We start from the raw sequence: 16,336 nt of genomic DNA, 5'->3' as shown, positions 1-16,336 counted from the left end.
ATTATTCAGTGCTAAAAATAAATGAGTGATCAAGCCATGAAGAGACATGGAGAAACCTTAAATGCATAAGAGTACTAAGTGAAAGAGGTCAATCTGGAAAAGCTACATATTGTATCATTCCAATTATATAACATTCTGGATAAGACAAAACTACGGAGATGGTAAAGGGATCAGTGGTTGTCAGGGGTTAGACGGGAGGGAGGGATAAAAACAAAGGGCACCAAGGATTTTCAGGGCTATGAGACTACTTTGTGACATTAAAGTGGCGGACACTTGTCATTATACATCTGTCAAAACCCACAGACTGTACAACAAACACCAAGAGTAAATTCTAACGTAAATGATGGACTTGACGTGATAATGATGTGTTGACGTAGGTTCATCAGTTACAACAAACACACTGCCCTGGTGGGGATGTTGCTCGTGCGGGTAGCTGTGCATGTGAGGGTCAGGGAGTACATGGGAAATCTCTACACTCTCCTCCCCATTTCTCTGTAAACCTAGAAGTGTTTAAAACTCTAAAAATAAAGTCTGTATTTTTAAGTAAAAAAAAAAAAAAAAAAAAAAAAAAGGGAATGACTAAACCAAAACTCAGGAGAGGGTGACAGAAAGTAATGGGTTACAGAAATAAACAAAGGGCTTCCAGGATTCTGGTTATTTCTTAAACTGAGTAACAGATCCCCAAATGGATCATTAATGACTTTTCTGAGTCACTGAATTTACTACCACTGGTGCTGACCTTAGAGATAACAGTTTTTCTGTATCGTTTGAACCGCATTTTGAGTTGTGCTTTCTGTTACTTATAGTTAAAATCACATGAACTGATAGTTTGATTTGGGTGCAGTACAACAGGGATCTGATTTAGCATGTCATCGTTTCCTCCTATTCTGTTTGTCTAAGCATTTCATTAAAACCTTGTATTAGTTACCCTCAACTATTAAAAAAAAAAAAAAGGACTTGTTGGGGGGGAGGGGAAAGAGACTTTAATTAAAACAACTTAGTATTTTTCCAATCCTAAAAGGTATCTTCTTTGAAAACATTCTGATTAAGCATGTGTGATATCAAGGACAATCAAGACTTGAAAAAAATCTATAAATCACCAAACAGATAAGGAGTCAGGCTTGTACTCTTGCCCTCCATAGGGAGCAGCTTAATCTGACTGGAAGATCACACATTTCCCAGTGGAGCTACAGGCTGGAGGTCAGACCACAAGGCTGAATTCAGCTACCACGGGAGTTCTTAAAAGGAGAGCAAACAAGGAAATAGGAGATTTTTGTCCAGAAAGGGGCACGGTCTCTGCTGTTTTGGCCAGAGAAATAAAGAGCAGTGGTTTCTCCACAGACCAGTCCTATACTGGAGACTGTGTCCTGCTTAGGAGATTACTCCCATCCCACCTTCTTGCAGATATAAAGAAATGCGCAGACCAAAAAAAGGGGGCGGGGCAACGGAAGGATATACACTAGCACACACCGTTTATTCTATCTACCAGACACTATGAGCTAAGCCCTTCACCTGCATGGTTCCATTTAGCCCTCAAAACAAACCTGCAAACTCAAGGCTGTTCCCCTCACAGGATAAAGATGCAGAGAGGTTTAGTAACCCGTCAAAGGCAGCCCACTAGTGGTAGGTGGAGCTGAGACTCAAGCCCAGGTCTGTCCCGCCTTAAAGCTCATATTCTCTTCTTTAGTATCATCCACGAGAACCACAATGAATACCACAGCCCAACTCAGTCCTGGAGCATCGCCTCTTTGCAGGGACTCGAAGGCTGTCCCCTACATCTCTTGCCCTCTGCTGTCAACTACAGTGCTGGCCACACCATAAAGATGCAGACCCCAGTAAGCTTAGTAGGATTCCATTATGAAAAGGGATTCCTACCACCCTTAGCTCCCAGACCACAAAGCCTGGCCCTCACATCCATCATCCACCTCACACATGCATCAGCTTGGCCACAGAGGAACAAGGTCAGCTAAAAAAAAAAAAAAGATGTGGGAAATATCAGAAAGGGAGACAGAACGTAAAGACTGCTAACTCTGGGAAACGAACTAGGGGTGGTAGAAGGGGAGGAGGGCGGGGGGTGAGAGTGAATGGGTGACGGGTACTGGGGGTTATTCTGTATGTTGGTAAATTGAACACCAATAAAAAATAAACTAAAAAAAAAAAAAAAAAAGGACTACTCAAGACAACTACACCCTGTCTGCCACCCAGCCCAGCCTTACTCTGAAGCTAACTCTTGATGCTTGTTCCACTGACAGTAATTTCCACAATTACCTAAGGTCCAACAAGAGACAGCCTTCAGGAGAGAGGCACTGCTGTAGATGGCGTGCATGTACATGAGGTGAACCATCAGCTCTGCCAACCACCAATAGCAGAGGAGGCGACCCAGCCCCACGGCAAAGGCGGAAAGGTTGGACTTCAGCGAGCAGTACTCTTGCTGCTGCACCTAAAGGAGAAACCAAAGAAGTCATTGGATTGTGCCTTGACTTTTTAAATCTTCCAAATAGTCCCCTAGACAGTATTTCTAGTCAACTTCTCACAAACATCATTGCCACTTATACCAAGAGAGGGTCAGTGTAGTTATTCATTGTTCTTGGGTGAAAAAGTCACATCCAAGCTTGGGTGGGATCAACGAGCTAGCCTAGCGCCAAGAACCAAGGTGGGTTCTGCATCCCTTTACCACAGCAACAGCTTTGCAAAAGCCCAGCGTGGAGGGCAGTACCCGAAGTACTCCCCCTCAGGACTTTGGGGTCTCTTTAGGCTCAGGTGTCACACTGCCTGTCTTCATCCATCACCCACCCACCTGTAAGGCTGGTAAAGGTAGGGCCAAGTCAGGAAGGGGTACAGAACTGGTAAGAGAAAGGGAGGAGAGACAGAGCTTGAGAACAAGGGAAAATTTAGATGTGGGTGTGTTCTCTTAACTGAAGTTGTTTCTGAAATAAAGCAGAATAAACACAGGGACAGTACACAGGACAAGTCTCTTAATCAGCACACAGTGCAATGTAAGTTAAGAACATGAACTTTACAGTCAGAATTGGGATCAGATTCTAGCACAAACCACACAGCCGTGTGATCCTGAGCAGGTTACTTAATCTCTCTGAGGCTTGGTTCCCTTACACATAAAGTGAAAAAAATGGTCATGACTAAATATGATGATATATATGAAGTACTCAGCACAGCACCCGCATATAAATAGCACAGGCTAATTGGCATTTGGTATCTGGCAACCTGGGTGCCTCCTACTGCGCCTTCTTCACATTCTTCCCTCATGGCATCCCAGAGGCATACCAGTTTCAGGGCAGAATTAGGACATAGGACAAGACCAAATGCCAAAGGTGAGAGAAGGACGTTTCTATTATTCACGGACAAGGACAGACTACTGAGAGTTCACTCAACATATGAACAACACAGAACCAATTTTATCACAGTAGCTGGGTTCTGGGTCTTGCCTCACTGCCTGCTGTCTAGGGATACACAATACTTTAGGGGCACCTGGGTGTCTACCTTAGCTCAGGTCATGGTCCCGGGGTCCTGGGATCGAGTCCCACATCAGGCTTTTCACAGGAAGCCTGCTTCTCCCTCTGCCTATGTCTCTGTCTCTGTCTCTGTCATGAATAAATAAAATCTTTTTAAAAAAAAAAAAGTACTTTAAAACACATAGATGCTGAAATGCATAAGCACCTTATAAAATTTGTGTGAATTCAATTTCAGCCTTACATCACTAGGCAAACACACAAAAATGAGCAAGCATATAAGTGGTCTGGATCTTACTCTGACAAGATTTTATTAGACTGAAGCCTGCCTTGTAATGTAGAGGTGAAGCTAATGCATAAATGATGAAGTTGGATCAGCAAACATTCGCTGGCAGAAGAAATGGACTTGATTTAGCTTTTGACAATTTGGGCTCAAGACGCTACATGAACAGGAAAGGCTCATTCTTAGGGCCTCTTGGGCTCCCACACTCCTTGAACACCAATGGTGCAGGGGGTCCCACTGCAGCCAGGAATGATAGGCGCTGCCCTCAGGGAGGAAGGGAAATCTGCACGCCAGGGGATTTACGTTTACTCCATTTTGACCAAACATTCTACTACTTTCTCAAACTGTCCTCTCACAGCAAGACACCAGCTTAAGAAATTCTGGCTGGTTCAGAGGCATCGCAGTCATCTGCACAAATGGCTTCCTCCCTTTTGCCATCTGCTTAGGTAGCTATACCAAGGAAAGTATATTGGTTTAATATTTTCAATGTAAATTGATCAAACTAACAGGAATTTCCTTCTTCCATTAGCTTTCCACAGTTGGCCTTGGGGAGGTATTTTGCCCAGCCATAGCAACCTGCCTTGTTAGAAGCAACCATAACTGCTGGGAGAGATCTGCCAAGTTATCTGGGAAGGGTTTTCCCAGAAGGAAGACTGGGCTTATCAGGGCTTTGTGCAACCACAGCTGGACTATATGACCCAATGCACATCCCTTTCCAGGCATAAAGTGAGGGTGGTTTTCATCCGCATGCATACCTGAAGTGTGTGTGCTCTGCAAGACCAGACAACGACTACAGCAATGGATCTGTAGGCCAATGGATGGACAAAGCCTCAATGCAGAGATGACTACCTGCCCAATCATTCACATCTGCTACTGAATTGGGAAGAAAAGGAAATACCCCAAATGTCCAACAGTGGGAGGTTGGTCAAATGCATGAGCGCACCTCAATATTATGTGGACATGAAAACTACTTTTTTCAATGTGCATTAAATAATTAAAGACTAGAAAAACACACACCAAAATGGTAACGGTGATTGTACCCCTTTTGGTCAGATTTTTAGACTGCTTTTAACAGTTGTTTATTTTTATAATCAAAGGGAAAAATAATGGAACTTCACAATATTGTGAAGACTTTAGTCTTCTCTGTCTATGAGGCAAGGTCCTCTATTTCTTCACCCTTCTAAAAAAATATCTAGCTTCAGGACACCCCCCGCCCCCCTGGGCAGCCTAGCATCTTCTACACATAAGATGCTCATTGTCCTACACTGGACCCATCTTTACTTCTCCTCAACTTCCCACCTCACCTGTTGATTTTCTTATCAACAAGGAGCTGAGTTCCTCTTCGTTCATTCTTTCCCAGTTCTCTAAAGCAAATTCATTTGGACCTCACTGCCATCAGCAAATGAGGAAACGATTCTGAACATAGTGTCCATTGGTCTGCGGAGGCCAGAAGGCAATCAGCTAAGCTAAGACTCAAAGAGGCAACTAAACCATTCCAGACCACAGGCGGCCCTTTCTTGGTGCCACACTCTTGGAGGGAAGCAAGCCCCTGGCTGAATGTGATAACGGCCTCAAAAGCAGTGTAGACAGAACACAATCTTCACACGACAAAATGTCCCCTGTTTCTAAATAAGCAACTGTGCACATGGCCTGTAGGACCCTGAGCATAAGCCCATCCCAGGCTCAGGTCTCCTGAAGACCAAATCTGTACCTGAGGCCTCAGAGCATCACTGGGGCGTGCAGCCCCAAGCCAGGGAATAGAGAAGCAGCTGGATGGGAAGAGAGTGACATGAGGCAATCAGGAAAACATGCCTACCCAATCACCTCTTAGCTCCAGGCAATTGCCATTCAGAGGCCTGCCTTAGCTTCCCCAAACAATGTGCAGTCTAAAATGACACAAATATCTATAATTAAGGAGAAACATGAGGTACATTTTGTGGTTGATTGGCTTCCCAATAATGGCTCACCTACTCTCCCCAGGGCAAAACCTCTCTACCCGGTTTAATAAGGTATAATTATGTGTCACCACTGGACCAGAAGGGCTGAACTTTCCGCTGCAATGCCTACCTTTTGATGTTGGATGCCTCCTCATTCAGAGTAACAGAATTGTCTATTCCTTAATCATACAAATGAATACAGGAGAAGGAAAACAATCCAGTTTTTTACTCTATTTGCTTGTACTTAAAAAAGTTTTTTCATCTTTCGTTAGTGTCATATGATTACAGTCCATTTATACCTTCAATCTAGTTGATTCCCTTTTATTTAAAAAATTCAGCATTTGTCCCTTGTCAATCCAGCAGGAATAAAAGATATGCCATACACAGCTCACCTAATGAGCTCTCTTGTCTGCATGCAAGCATTTCATTTGAGATATCTCAAACCTCGGGGAGTGCCAACCTTAAGACCATTGGAAACTGCCATCAATGGGAATTTTTAGTTAAGACTCCACTAAAAAATACACATTAACTCATCTGCAAAGTGCATTTTAAAACACATTATATTTTAAAACCTCATTTCATGCAAATTGCATAAAAAGGAATATTGAAGCCTTTCAAAGATAGTCTGATGATTAAAGATGACAGTTCTAAAAGATGAAAGGTTCTTTTCCTTCACACACTAATAATACATATATTTAAGAGCACCAAACAAAAGCCTTCCCTGGAGCCAGCGTTTGACTCTGCCAACTCTGCTCCAACCTCTACGCCTGGGTCAAGGGCATTGTAGCCAGGAGTCTTATGCTTTGTGACAGATAAACTTCTCTCCAGTCCATGGTCTCAGATCATACCCGACTCCCAGCAGAGTGTTCCGTAATCAGCCCTCACCTCCCTCTCCCCAGGCATCCAGACCAAGGCCAATGGTACTCAGTGGTCTCTGCCACAACAGCAAGCACTGCCACTGCTCTATCCAGCCTGAGCCTCCAGATCCAGATATCCACCAGGCCACACTGCAGCCTCTAACTCCTGTGGGGCTGGCTGCCCAGCTGGCAGCAAGGCTCACATCTGGATTCCTTCCACCCCCAATCTGCATTCAATTAGCCTCTCTTTGCCTCTGTGTTACCATCTGTAAAGTGGTGGTAACAATCGTATCTCTCTTCTCCAGTGGCTGTGAGGATGAAGGAGTTAGCACATGCCACAGCTGGCTCGGAGCAAGCACTCAGTTGGTGTTCTTTATTACAGTCTGTATTATTCCAGCTGGTCTCTAGAGCCAGAGCCCACCCCAAACGCTGAGTGACACATGTGGGACATTGTCTGCCTGCCCAGCTCTTACCAGCCCTAGCCATTTAAGTCTGGGCCCACCAAGGGGTAAGCTGTGAAACTGGCCCCTCTACATGGAGGACAAGGAGGGAATGAAGAGGTAAAGCACTCCAGATTGGTAGGTGGCAGATGAAATAAACAGAGGAACTTAAACACAAGACTAGTCTCGAGTTGCTGCAAGATCTCCACACCCGCCTACCAAATCTTAAAAGTTTAGATAGAGTCCTTAACCCAGTTCAGTCACATATTCGAGTCCAAGGGTCTCAATGACACCTTACTCTTTCAAGGCTGTGTGTCCTTGGAATAGCTCCTAGTGGGGAATGGCAGGTGGGATGTACATTCTAAGGATGGGGCAAGGTGTGAGGAGCCTCTGATTGTCTGGGTTCAGCTTATGGGTCAACCAGCAGTCATATCCTCTCCATGACCTCCTCCAATAACCTCTCCCAAAACTGCCACATGCTTTTGGCTACCAACGACAATAATAGTAATCATTAACACTTCAGGATGTTCACATGTCAAGCCATGTTACCTATACAAAATCCTTTAATCCTTATAATAATCCTATGAGGGAGGTACTATTATTCTTCCCGTTTCACCAGTAAGGTAGGTAATTCACTAAATACTCTCAAAAGCTAAAGCGAAGTAGGAATTCAAACCCTGTTAACAATAGGGCTGGGATCCCGGGCCTTTGCTCGTAGCCACCATGCAAGCTAACCATTTGAGCACTGGCTCTGTAAGGAAAAGCCCCCTGGTCCTACCACATTCAGACTCACCATCCTTCCCCACGCCAGCCTCTACTGCACAATTCAACCTGCTTGGGCTCCAAGCTAAGTGAATGAACAAGCCTTGTGGGTAAGTGCCTCTGCTTATTAAACCTGTCCCCAGCTGCCCCGTCCTCTAGCATCACCCCTCCTCGCTCAGTATCTGAGCTCCACAGACCATGGGAGAAAAATAAACGGGGCACATGTTCCTGAAACTCCAAATGCCATCTGAGATGGCCTCCAAGTTCAGGCACTATGGCCTTTTACCAGGCAAACGTTTACCTGCTCAGGATGGGTGTGCAAATTGCACATGGCTGACTTCACAGAGGACACCTCCTCTATGCTTCCCTCATCCTGTGTATGCGATGTACACATTTAAAAAAAAAAAAAAAAGCTGCATGGGGTGAAAGATACATTCCCCCCACGGTGTGCCTAATGCTGTCTTTTATCAACCAGAGTTCCCCCTTCTGGTTGGTTTCCACGGTGGGGCTCTGCTGCCCCCTGGCGGCAGAGCCTCGTTCTCTGGCTCTCGTTGACCCCATCACCGTAGAACCATGAATTTCACTACTGCCATTTCATGTTACCTTTACATTCATTCACTCACATCCTCCTTCAGAGCAAACGTCGCTTACAAGTTCTTCCAGTTGGCTTTCTTCCTCCCCCAGCAGCCTCTTCCTTCTTGGCCTCCCAGAAGGAACTCTTTCACTACTGGCTTAGCTTCCTACCTAACTGCTTCCTTTTTAAGACCCATTTTTCTCAAAGGGGGTCAGTGCCCCCATAAGACCTTCTGTAATGTGGAAGCCTCGTGGCTGTTTTTACTTGCCCTGCAGCTTACTAAACATTTGCCTTCTCTAGACCAACTTTCCTATGACTCTTCCCAGACAAAGAAAGGTCTCGGTTTACCTTCCCAGTTCCCTGTTTTAGCACGTGCTTCCATTTTGAAAGGATTGAAAAAGAGAGGGAGTAAGACAGAGATGCAGCCAGTCTCCACACCTGACTGCCTACAGGAAGAAACCTGTAGGGCCTGACCTACACTTGGACACCCCCAGCCCCCAGCTCTGCTGAGGAACCCAGGACAATGGTTCTCCACCTCTAGCAGGCTGCAGGATCACCTGGAAGGCCTAATAAATCATATTGCTGGACCCCACCACTGGAGTGTCTGAATCAGATCTGAGGTGGGGCCCAATAATTTGCATTTCTTTTAAGATTTATTTATTTATTCATGAGAGACACACAGAGAGAGAGGGAGAGGCAAAGACATAGGCAGAGGGAGAAGCAGGCCCCATGCAGGGAGCCACCCAGGCATCCCAAGAATTTGCATTTCTAACAAGTTCCCAGATAGTCCTGTTGCTGGTGGTACAAAGACCTCACTTTGAGAACCACTAAATTAGATCAGTTGCCATCACTAACCACCTGTCTTTACACAATAATTTTAAATACAATTCTCAGACACAAACTTCAAATTACTTCATGACAGAAGAATGACCTTTGTAACTCAAACTGAGGTATGAGAAACCATATATGTTTAGCATATATCTGCCGAGAATATCAATCTCACTTGAAGATCTATGGAGGAAAAAAATTAAATAAATTTTATTGGCAATTTTAAAACTACATTATTATTATAATGCAGAAATATACTTTTAAGTATAATGTATAATTCACAGGATCTTTAAGATAGAATACGGGATTTCTAAGAAACCTGCTACTTTTCCAGGGGGCGCCGTACACATTGCCCTTAGGAAATAATGCAACACGGCTGCGGGCCCTGCACTTTGAACTCATTTCCAGGCGTGTGTATGCATATGTGTGTATGTGCTTGTGTGTGTTGTGCACAGGCGTGTGTTGTGTTCTGTGTGTACATATGCTGTGTTGTGTGTGCATGTATGTGTGTGCATATGTGTCATCCCCATCTCCATCAAGATTGTTTTGTTCTGGTGGTAGGAGGTAGGACTACCTGTAGAGAAACATAGGTTTTAGGCATTATCAATTTACTGAACCTTGACTGACCTCATAAACACGTTCCATGAGGCCAGCTGTGGAATGAGAACAAAAATTCGAAGTAGGAGGGAAAATGAGGTGGGAATGACAAAGGTAGCTTTACAGGAACTTCAGACAAGGCTGTAGGGAAGCTGGGTCCTGGGCAGAAACTCTTTTGGACCCCAAAACACATTATTACGTTCAAACTCCCTCCAACTCCACTCTGCTGTCTCATCTAGGTCACCCTGAACAATTCCCAGGTGATGACAGAGGTATTTCATAAGCAGTGATATCACAAAGTCATATTTGCCAACCAACAGCCTTAGACAGTTTCCCTTTCTACTTTTCCAAGTAATACCATCAGAATCCAATTTTTTCTTTCCCTGGGACTTCTTGCTGCGCCCAGCTACTAATCTTAGTTGCCAGAGCCCATCGAGGAGTCAGGGTGTGGGGTTCCTCGAGCCAACATGTGCAAGAGACAAGTTGACCTTTATTTCAAATATTTATTTTCCCTTAAGTACTTCATTTATTACGTAGGAAGTCACAACAATAATATGTTTTAAATCTGAGGGTGCCCCTGAATGAAGAGCCTTGGGAGTCTCATGGATGGCCATGACCAGTAAGGATGGAGCCTTAATCCACAGAATACCAATCCAGTCCCCAATGGGCTCTACCTTTGCGATGAACTCCGGGAAGCTGAGGATAGGCCCGTTGTGGAAGACGGGGTAATAGAAGACATAGGCCACCAGCCAGGGAAAGGAGTAGAAGCTGTGCCCGTTCGGCATCTGCTGCCAGCAGAACTCAAGGCTGAAGCTGGTGTAGTACAGGCAACGCACGGTCAACGTGAACTGCAGTAGGTAGTACTCATTTTCTGTCTGGTACCACCCTCTCTGCAAAGTGACAAGAAGAGAACAACTCTTGGGTGTCAAGGAAGGACACCACCCAGTCCCCTGGGAAGGACTTCATTTCCATGGGTAGAGCAGCTACCGTAAAGGGAGTTGAGAACCATGGAGCAGCAGGTAAATCTCACCGGTAATAGAAACAAGCAGTGGGCAGAAGAGTGGCTCTACCACCACCCATCAACTTCACATTAGGCCTGATGTGCTGTAATGAAAAGTTTTCCAAGATACGCATCTATCAGATTCATCCCGACGTGGAGATTAACTACAGCCAGTGGGTACTTTGACAGTTCCCCCAACAATCCAGAAAGCAAAGAGAGGCTTATAAATATCACATGGGATTCCTGCCTTCAAACGTATTTCTCCTTTTGCTTTTCTGTTATTAATTTGGCTCCACATGTTGTGGAGGAGGATTTGCCAAATAAGCTTTAGAAACAGTCAAGAAAAATAGTCCCTGCCCTCGATGTGTCTAAATCCTCGTACAGGAGATAGGTAATGTGAGTATATGATTACAATGCAAGCTGAAATAAGAAATAACAAGCATATATGAAAATATGTATGTGGTAAGACCTTAACAGTGCTAGGAGACGTAAAATTATGGATCATTTTATTCTTCAACATTTTCCATAACCCATATGTACTGCTTTTTTTTTTTAAGACTTTATTATTTATTTATTCATGAGAGACACAAAGAGAGGCAGAGAAGAGGGAGAAGCAGGCTCCACGCAGGGAGCCCGACGTGGGACTTGATCCCAGGTCTCCAGGATCAGGCCCTGGGCTGAAGGTGGCACCAAACCGCCGAGCCACCAGGGCTGCCCCTGCTTTTTTAATGAGAAGAACAATTAATGGGAATAAAAGATAGAAAACTGGGACAAAGGAAGGAACAGTGAATGTGATCTGTGGGGGTGCTTTAACAGCTTTCCACAGAAAAACTAAGCAGTGAAGAGTTTCTGTTCCATGCCCAGGACTTCAACAGCCACCAAGAAAGACCAAGAGAACTACTCATGCAAAAGCATGAAAACCCAAAGCAACTAGTTTCTGGTCATTTGTTCCCCTTGGGCAGTATTTTTCAAATCTCTAGTCTGCATAATAAATGGAATGTTTATTCCCTACCAACATCCATAACTGATGCTAACTATTCCCAAACAAATGATAATTACAATTGGAGTCTGTTTTTTACATTTGCCAGGTCCCCAAAAAGTTAGCTATGGATTCCTTTTTATTTTTAGTGCACATCTATTTTTAAGCACATGTACTTAGATGATCACCTAGTTCATCACTGTGGGAAGCGTCTTTTGTCAAGATGAAGCTATTACCCTACTTTCTCTCTTAAGTCCAGATTTGGACATATGTGCTTCAAGTGTTAGCCCCAGTCTGTCGGTGAGAGTGAAGAAAAATTAAGAATAGTGTAACAGAAAAAAATTATTGAATTTTCAAAAGGCTACAATTTTTACAAAATCACTTAATAGATATCATCTTATTAGAGCCTCAGAACGACTCCATGAGGAAGACAGAGCACCTATTGATTTCATTTTCAAAATGATGAAATTGAGATTCAGGTTGAATGACTGCCTCCAGTTTCAAAAGTAGGAAAGACAGTTACCAGAAGAGCCAAGGAATCAGCTCACCCTCTGGTTCATCTTTCCCATCATGTTCTTTGCCCCAACCTTGCTGATCCAGGGCGCACTGAGTGCTGTCACTTGTATCAATGAATGAGGGAATGAACAAGTGCATAAAAATAAAGACACCCCAGAAGTTTCAGTTCCATGACGACTAAAGAAAGAATATCAAAACTTCCTAAGATTTTCTGGGCAAGGAAAACACCTGCCTTATCTGTCTCAAGGGCTATCATGTGCCTCGGATGAGATAAGGAATGTGAGTTTTTCCTATAAATTGTAGAGCACTCTACAGATGATTTTTTATTAAATGCACAGAAGACCATTGCTTTTTTTTCCCATTGTTCCTTACCCACTGCTGCTGCGACATCTGGCACCATCCATGCCTACCAAACCGGGAAAAGAGGTACAGGGTCAACCCTGGGCAACCAGAGGGCTAAGGCATACATAGTCAGATACAAAAGACGAGTGCAGAACGCAACACACCAGGATCCACATGCATCAACCCCACTTGGCCACTGGAGGGACCCCCACCACGGTTCTTCAACTGACTCTTGGCTGAAAATGAAGGCGTCTGCCCAATGGAAGCACTGCTAAGGGTAAAGCGGCTACACTTACCTTAACTTCCTCCACATCTTGCAGCCTCAGTGTGGAGAGCAGGAAGAGAGAACAGAGCCATGTGAGGGCCAGTGACCGGAGTTGGGCTACACAGAAGGAGATGAGGGTGTGGAGAAAAATAATGGCTGTGCCGTGGGCCCCCAGCACACACCAGGAGGCCCACATTCCATAAGCCCCCAGGATCCAGGGTCTGTGCTGCAGACAGGGAGGAATCCAGGGAGAGAGAAAAAGAGGGAGGGGGCAGGGAAGAAAACAGAAAGGAGTGAGCTACTGGGTATTGCTATTAAACATTCTATAGAGAAGAGCATAATGCTTAGCGATCCATTAACCAGACTATTCTCACCGCCCTGGGGATTTAGTGCAACACAGGATTCAGAAGGACCTTCCACACGATCCCCAGAATATTGGCTGCCTACCCCAGAACTCCCCCAGATCCCCCCAGAAGCAAGGAGCCACTCTCCAGCCTTCTGCCAAAGCCACCCACCACTGGATCCCCTCCAACAAGATATTTAGCCGACTTCTCAAAGACTCTATGGAAGCCAAAAAACAGCTGGAAAAACTACCAATCTGAAATACTAGCCCCTACATACACTATCCTGCAGAAGTGAAGGTGAAAGCATTAGTGTCTCTTCGAGACAAGTGGGACATTCAAAACACAAACAGCTTTCAAAGTCTAAACCAGAGATTTAAATGAAAATATCACTCTACATTTTTACTAGCATATTGTTTACAGTCAAATTTATGTCGCAGAAAAAGTATCTTATGTGCTTTATAGAGTATTGAGGCCTTTGCATAGTCAATCTGATTGACATGTTCATCCCCATTTTAGAAGAATCAGAATATTTTTCTATCCAATTAAGTTTTATAGCTATTTGACATTGAATAACTAACTAAACATGTCTTTGCTTTTATGATCTATACTTGGTCATATCTGGCTGGTAAATCCTTACTTAAAAACCACAATAATGTTTGACATTATTTGAGAGGCAACATATTACGGTCGTTTAATCACTCAAGCTTTAAAGTCCAACTGCCTAAAATAAATCCCGTTGTCCCCATTAACTAGCCATGTGACTCCAGGCAAGGTACTTAATCTCTCCCTACCTCAGTTTTCTCATATGTGAAATTAGGATAATGGTATCTATTTCATGAGCTTGCTGTGAGGATTGTTAATGCAAGTGAAATGTTTACACATGTTTACACAAATGTTTACAGAACGGTGTCTGTGTACATAGTAAGGGCAATACAAATACTAGTTATTATTCCTATAGGGAATACGATGGGTCCTTTTTGGTGTGTACTTTAAAATATGGTTTCCAGAAATAGACTGAGTTTAAAGTGGGGGATACTTGAATTTAGGTCTTGTGAAAACAATTCTTTTTTTTTTTTAAGTTTTCAGTAGCTTTTCTTTTGTATATTTTTTATTGGAATTCGATTTGCCAACATATAGTATAACACCCACTGCTCATCCCATCAAGTGCCCCCCTCAGTACCTGTCACCCAGTCACCCCATCCCCACCCACCCACCTCCCCTTCCACTACCCCTTGTTCGTTTCCCAGAGTTAGGAGTTTCTCATGTTTTGTCTCCCTCTCTGATTTTTCCCACTCATTTTTTCTCCTTTCCCCTTTATTCCCTTTCACTATTTTTTATATTCCCCGTATGAGTGAAACTATATAATGTTTGTCCTTCTCCGATTGACTTACTTCACTCAGCATACTACTCTCCAGTTCCATCCATGTCGAAGCAAATGGTGGGTATTCATTGTGAAAACAAGAATTCTTTAAGGCAAAGACCGATGTGGACCATAGACTATAAATCCTAGCTTTAGATGCTAACTCTTCCAAAATATTGTCTAAGTACAATTCTTTCCCAAACCTACACTCCAAGAGAGAACATTTTAACTGAGCAACTAAGTCAGGCACTTTTAAGTCCCTAGAAGAATCAGAGAAATCTGCAATTCAGTTTTACTGTTTTTCCATCCTATTGCCCGCAGAAAACAGTCACATAAATTTGCTTCAAATTTTCCCCCAAACACTCACCTCTGGGTAGAGTCCAATGATAAGAAACAAGGTTGCCAAAGACCATTTTAAGAACTGGTTTTAACAAAGAAAAATAAAGGTTTTCCAACATGATCTACAGCTTTTACCACCAAGAATCCTTTTCCAGGCACACATGGCTACATACATAGACACAACTACATTTTTATTAAGTGTTATTTGATCCATATGGAAGAAGGCTGTTTGTTCGGCTTCTACTTGGGAATTTAACCACAGACTAAGGGGCTCTGATTTGGAAAAAGCCAAACCAGATTCTCTGACGAATGAATTTAACCAAACTCACCAAAGCTACCGTCCAGGCACACAACTCTGCCCCCAATTTTCATCCCCTACGGTCTTCCTCCTGCCAAACAAGACAGGCAGGCGACATGCAGTGCTGTTCTGAGACAGCACAGAAAAGGCTCTCACGATACCTTCATGTTCTCTCCACTATCTCTCATATCACCTACTCATCTCCCCGGTGGGGAGAGGCAGCTCTACCATACACGTCCACGGCAGACAGGTGATGTAAAGGAAAAGGTGCAAAATATGCAAAAAATAATCACTGGTTTAGAAATAAAAAAGAACTATTATATAAATTAGAACTCCACTAAACTCCTGACAGCATGGTCAGCCATCGACGCCTTACTCTCTAACTGGCATCAGAGGATAGTCCCCACTATCGATACAGCCCTTAGGACACCCCTCCTCCAAGCACTGTCCATCTGCACACCTGTCTGGACCTGACGGAATCAGTATGGGGAGGGACTGGAAACGGAAGAGCAACACTGCCCACCAGCAAGCAGTGTCGTGGATGGTCTGCTCCGAGGAGGAGGAGGAGGAAGAGGAAGAGGAGGGCTCTACCCAAGTGTTGCAAAGATCATTTTCATATGTAAAGGCCTCATGCAACCCTGTTCCATCTACTTCTACTGCAAAAGTGCTTATATATTTTTCAAACTTTTGTCTACCTAAGTGAAAATGCTTAAGAATCCGATATTAAGCTTCTGACATCAAATATGTCAGGAACTATTTAACTTTTCAAAAATAAAAAAAAAAAAAATGTGTTATGGGGCACCTGGGCAGCTCAGTCGGCTGAGCGTCTGACTCTTGGTTTCGGCTCGGGTCGTGATCTCACAGTTGTATGATCAAGCCCCGGGTCAGGCTCTGTGTCGCCACGAAATCTGCTTCAGATTCTCTCTCCCTCTCCTTCCACTCCCACACGCACTCTCCCTCTCAATCAGTAAAATCTTTTTAAAAGTAAAATGTGTTAGATCTTATTCTAAAACAATACTTCTGATTGCTCGCTAAAAGGACTAAGACTTTATCTCCAAGTTCTCAGGGCAATCTGGACAGATACACAGGTTTTTTTTTTTAAAGATTTATTTAAACTGTTTATTTATGATAGACAGAGAGAGAGGCAG

General features: G+C 43.8%; 1 protein-coding gene across 7 annotated transcripts in view; it reads right to left on the bottom strand.

The window, feature by feature from the left end:
- The window catches only part of HHAT (hedgehog acyltransferase), a 340,597-nt gene that overhangs the window by 262,394 nt on the left and 61,867 nt on the right, over positions 1-16,336 (bottom strand). For 5 of the 7 annotated variants that reach the window (XM_025429840.3, XM_025429839.3, XM_025429842.3 and 2 more), the window contains exons 5-7: positions 12,879-13,073; positions 10,420-10,635; positions 2,269-2,440 (exon numbers count right to left, since the gene is read on the bottom strand). In XM_025429840.3, the coding sequence (XP_025285625.3) occupies positions 2,269-2,440; positions 10,420-10,635; positions 12,879-13,073 (583 nt within the window). The remainder of the gene's footprint in view (positions 1-2,268; positions 2,441-10,419; positions 10,636-12,878; positions 13,074-16,336) is intronic. The other 2 variants (XM_025429844.3, XM_025429845.3) reach the window with 1 other exon arrangement.

The sequence above is a fragment of the Canis lupus genome, chromosome 7 (genome assembly GCF_003254725.2).
Source record: "Canis lupus dingo isolate Sandy chromosome 7, ASM325472v2, whole genome shotgun sequence".
NCBI classification, from domain to species: domain Eukaryota; kingdom Metazoa; phylum Chordata; class Mammalia; order Carnivora; family Canidae; genus Canis; species Canis lupus.
This window is presented reverse-complemented; position numbering and strand designations above follow the sequence as displayed.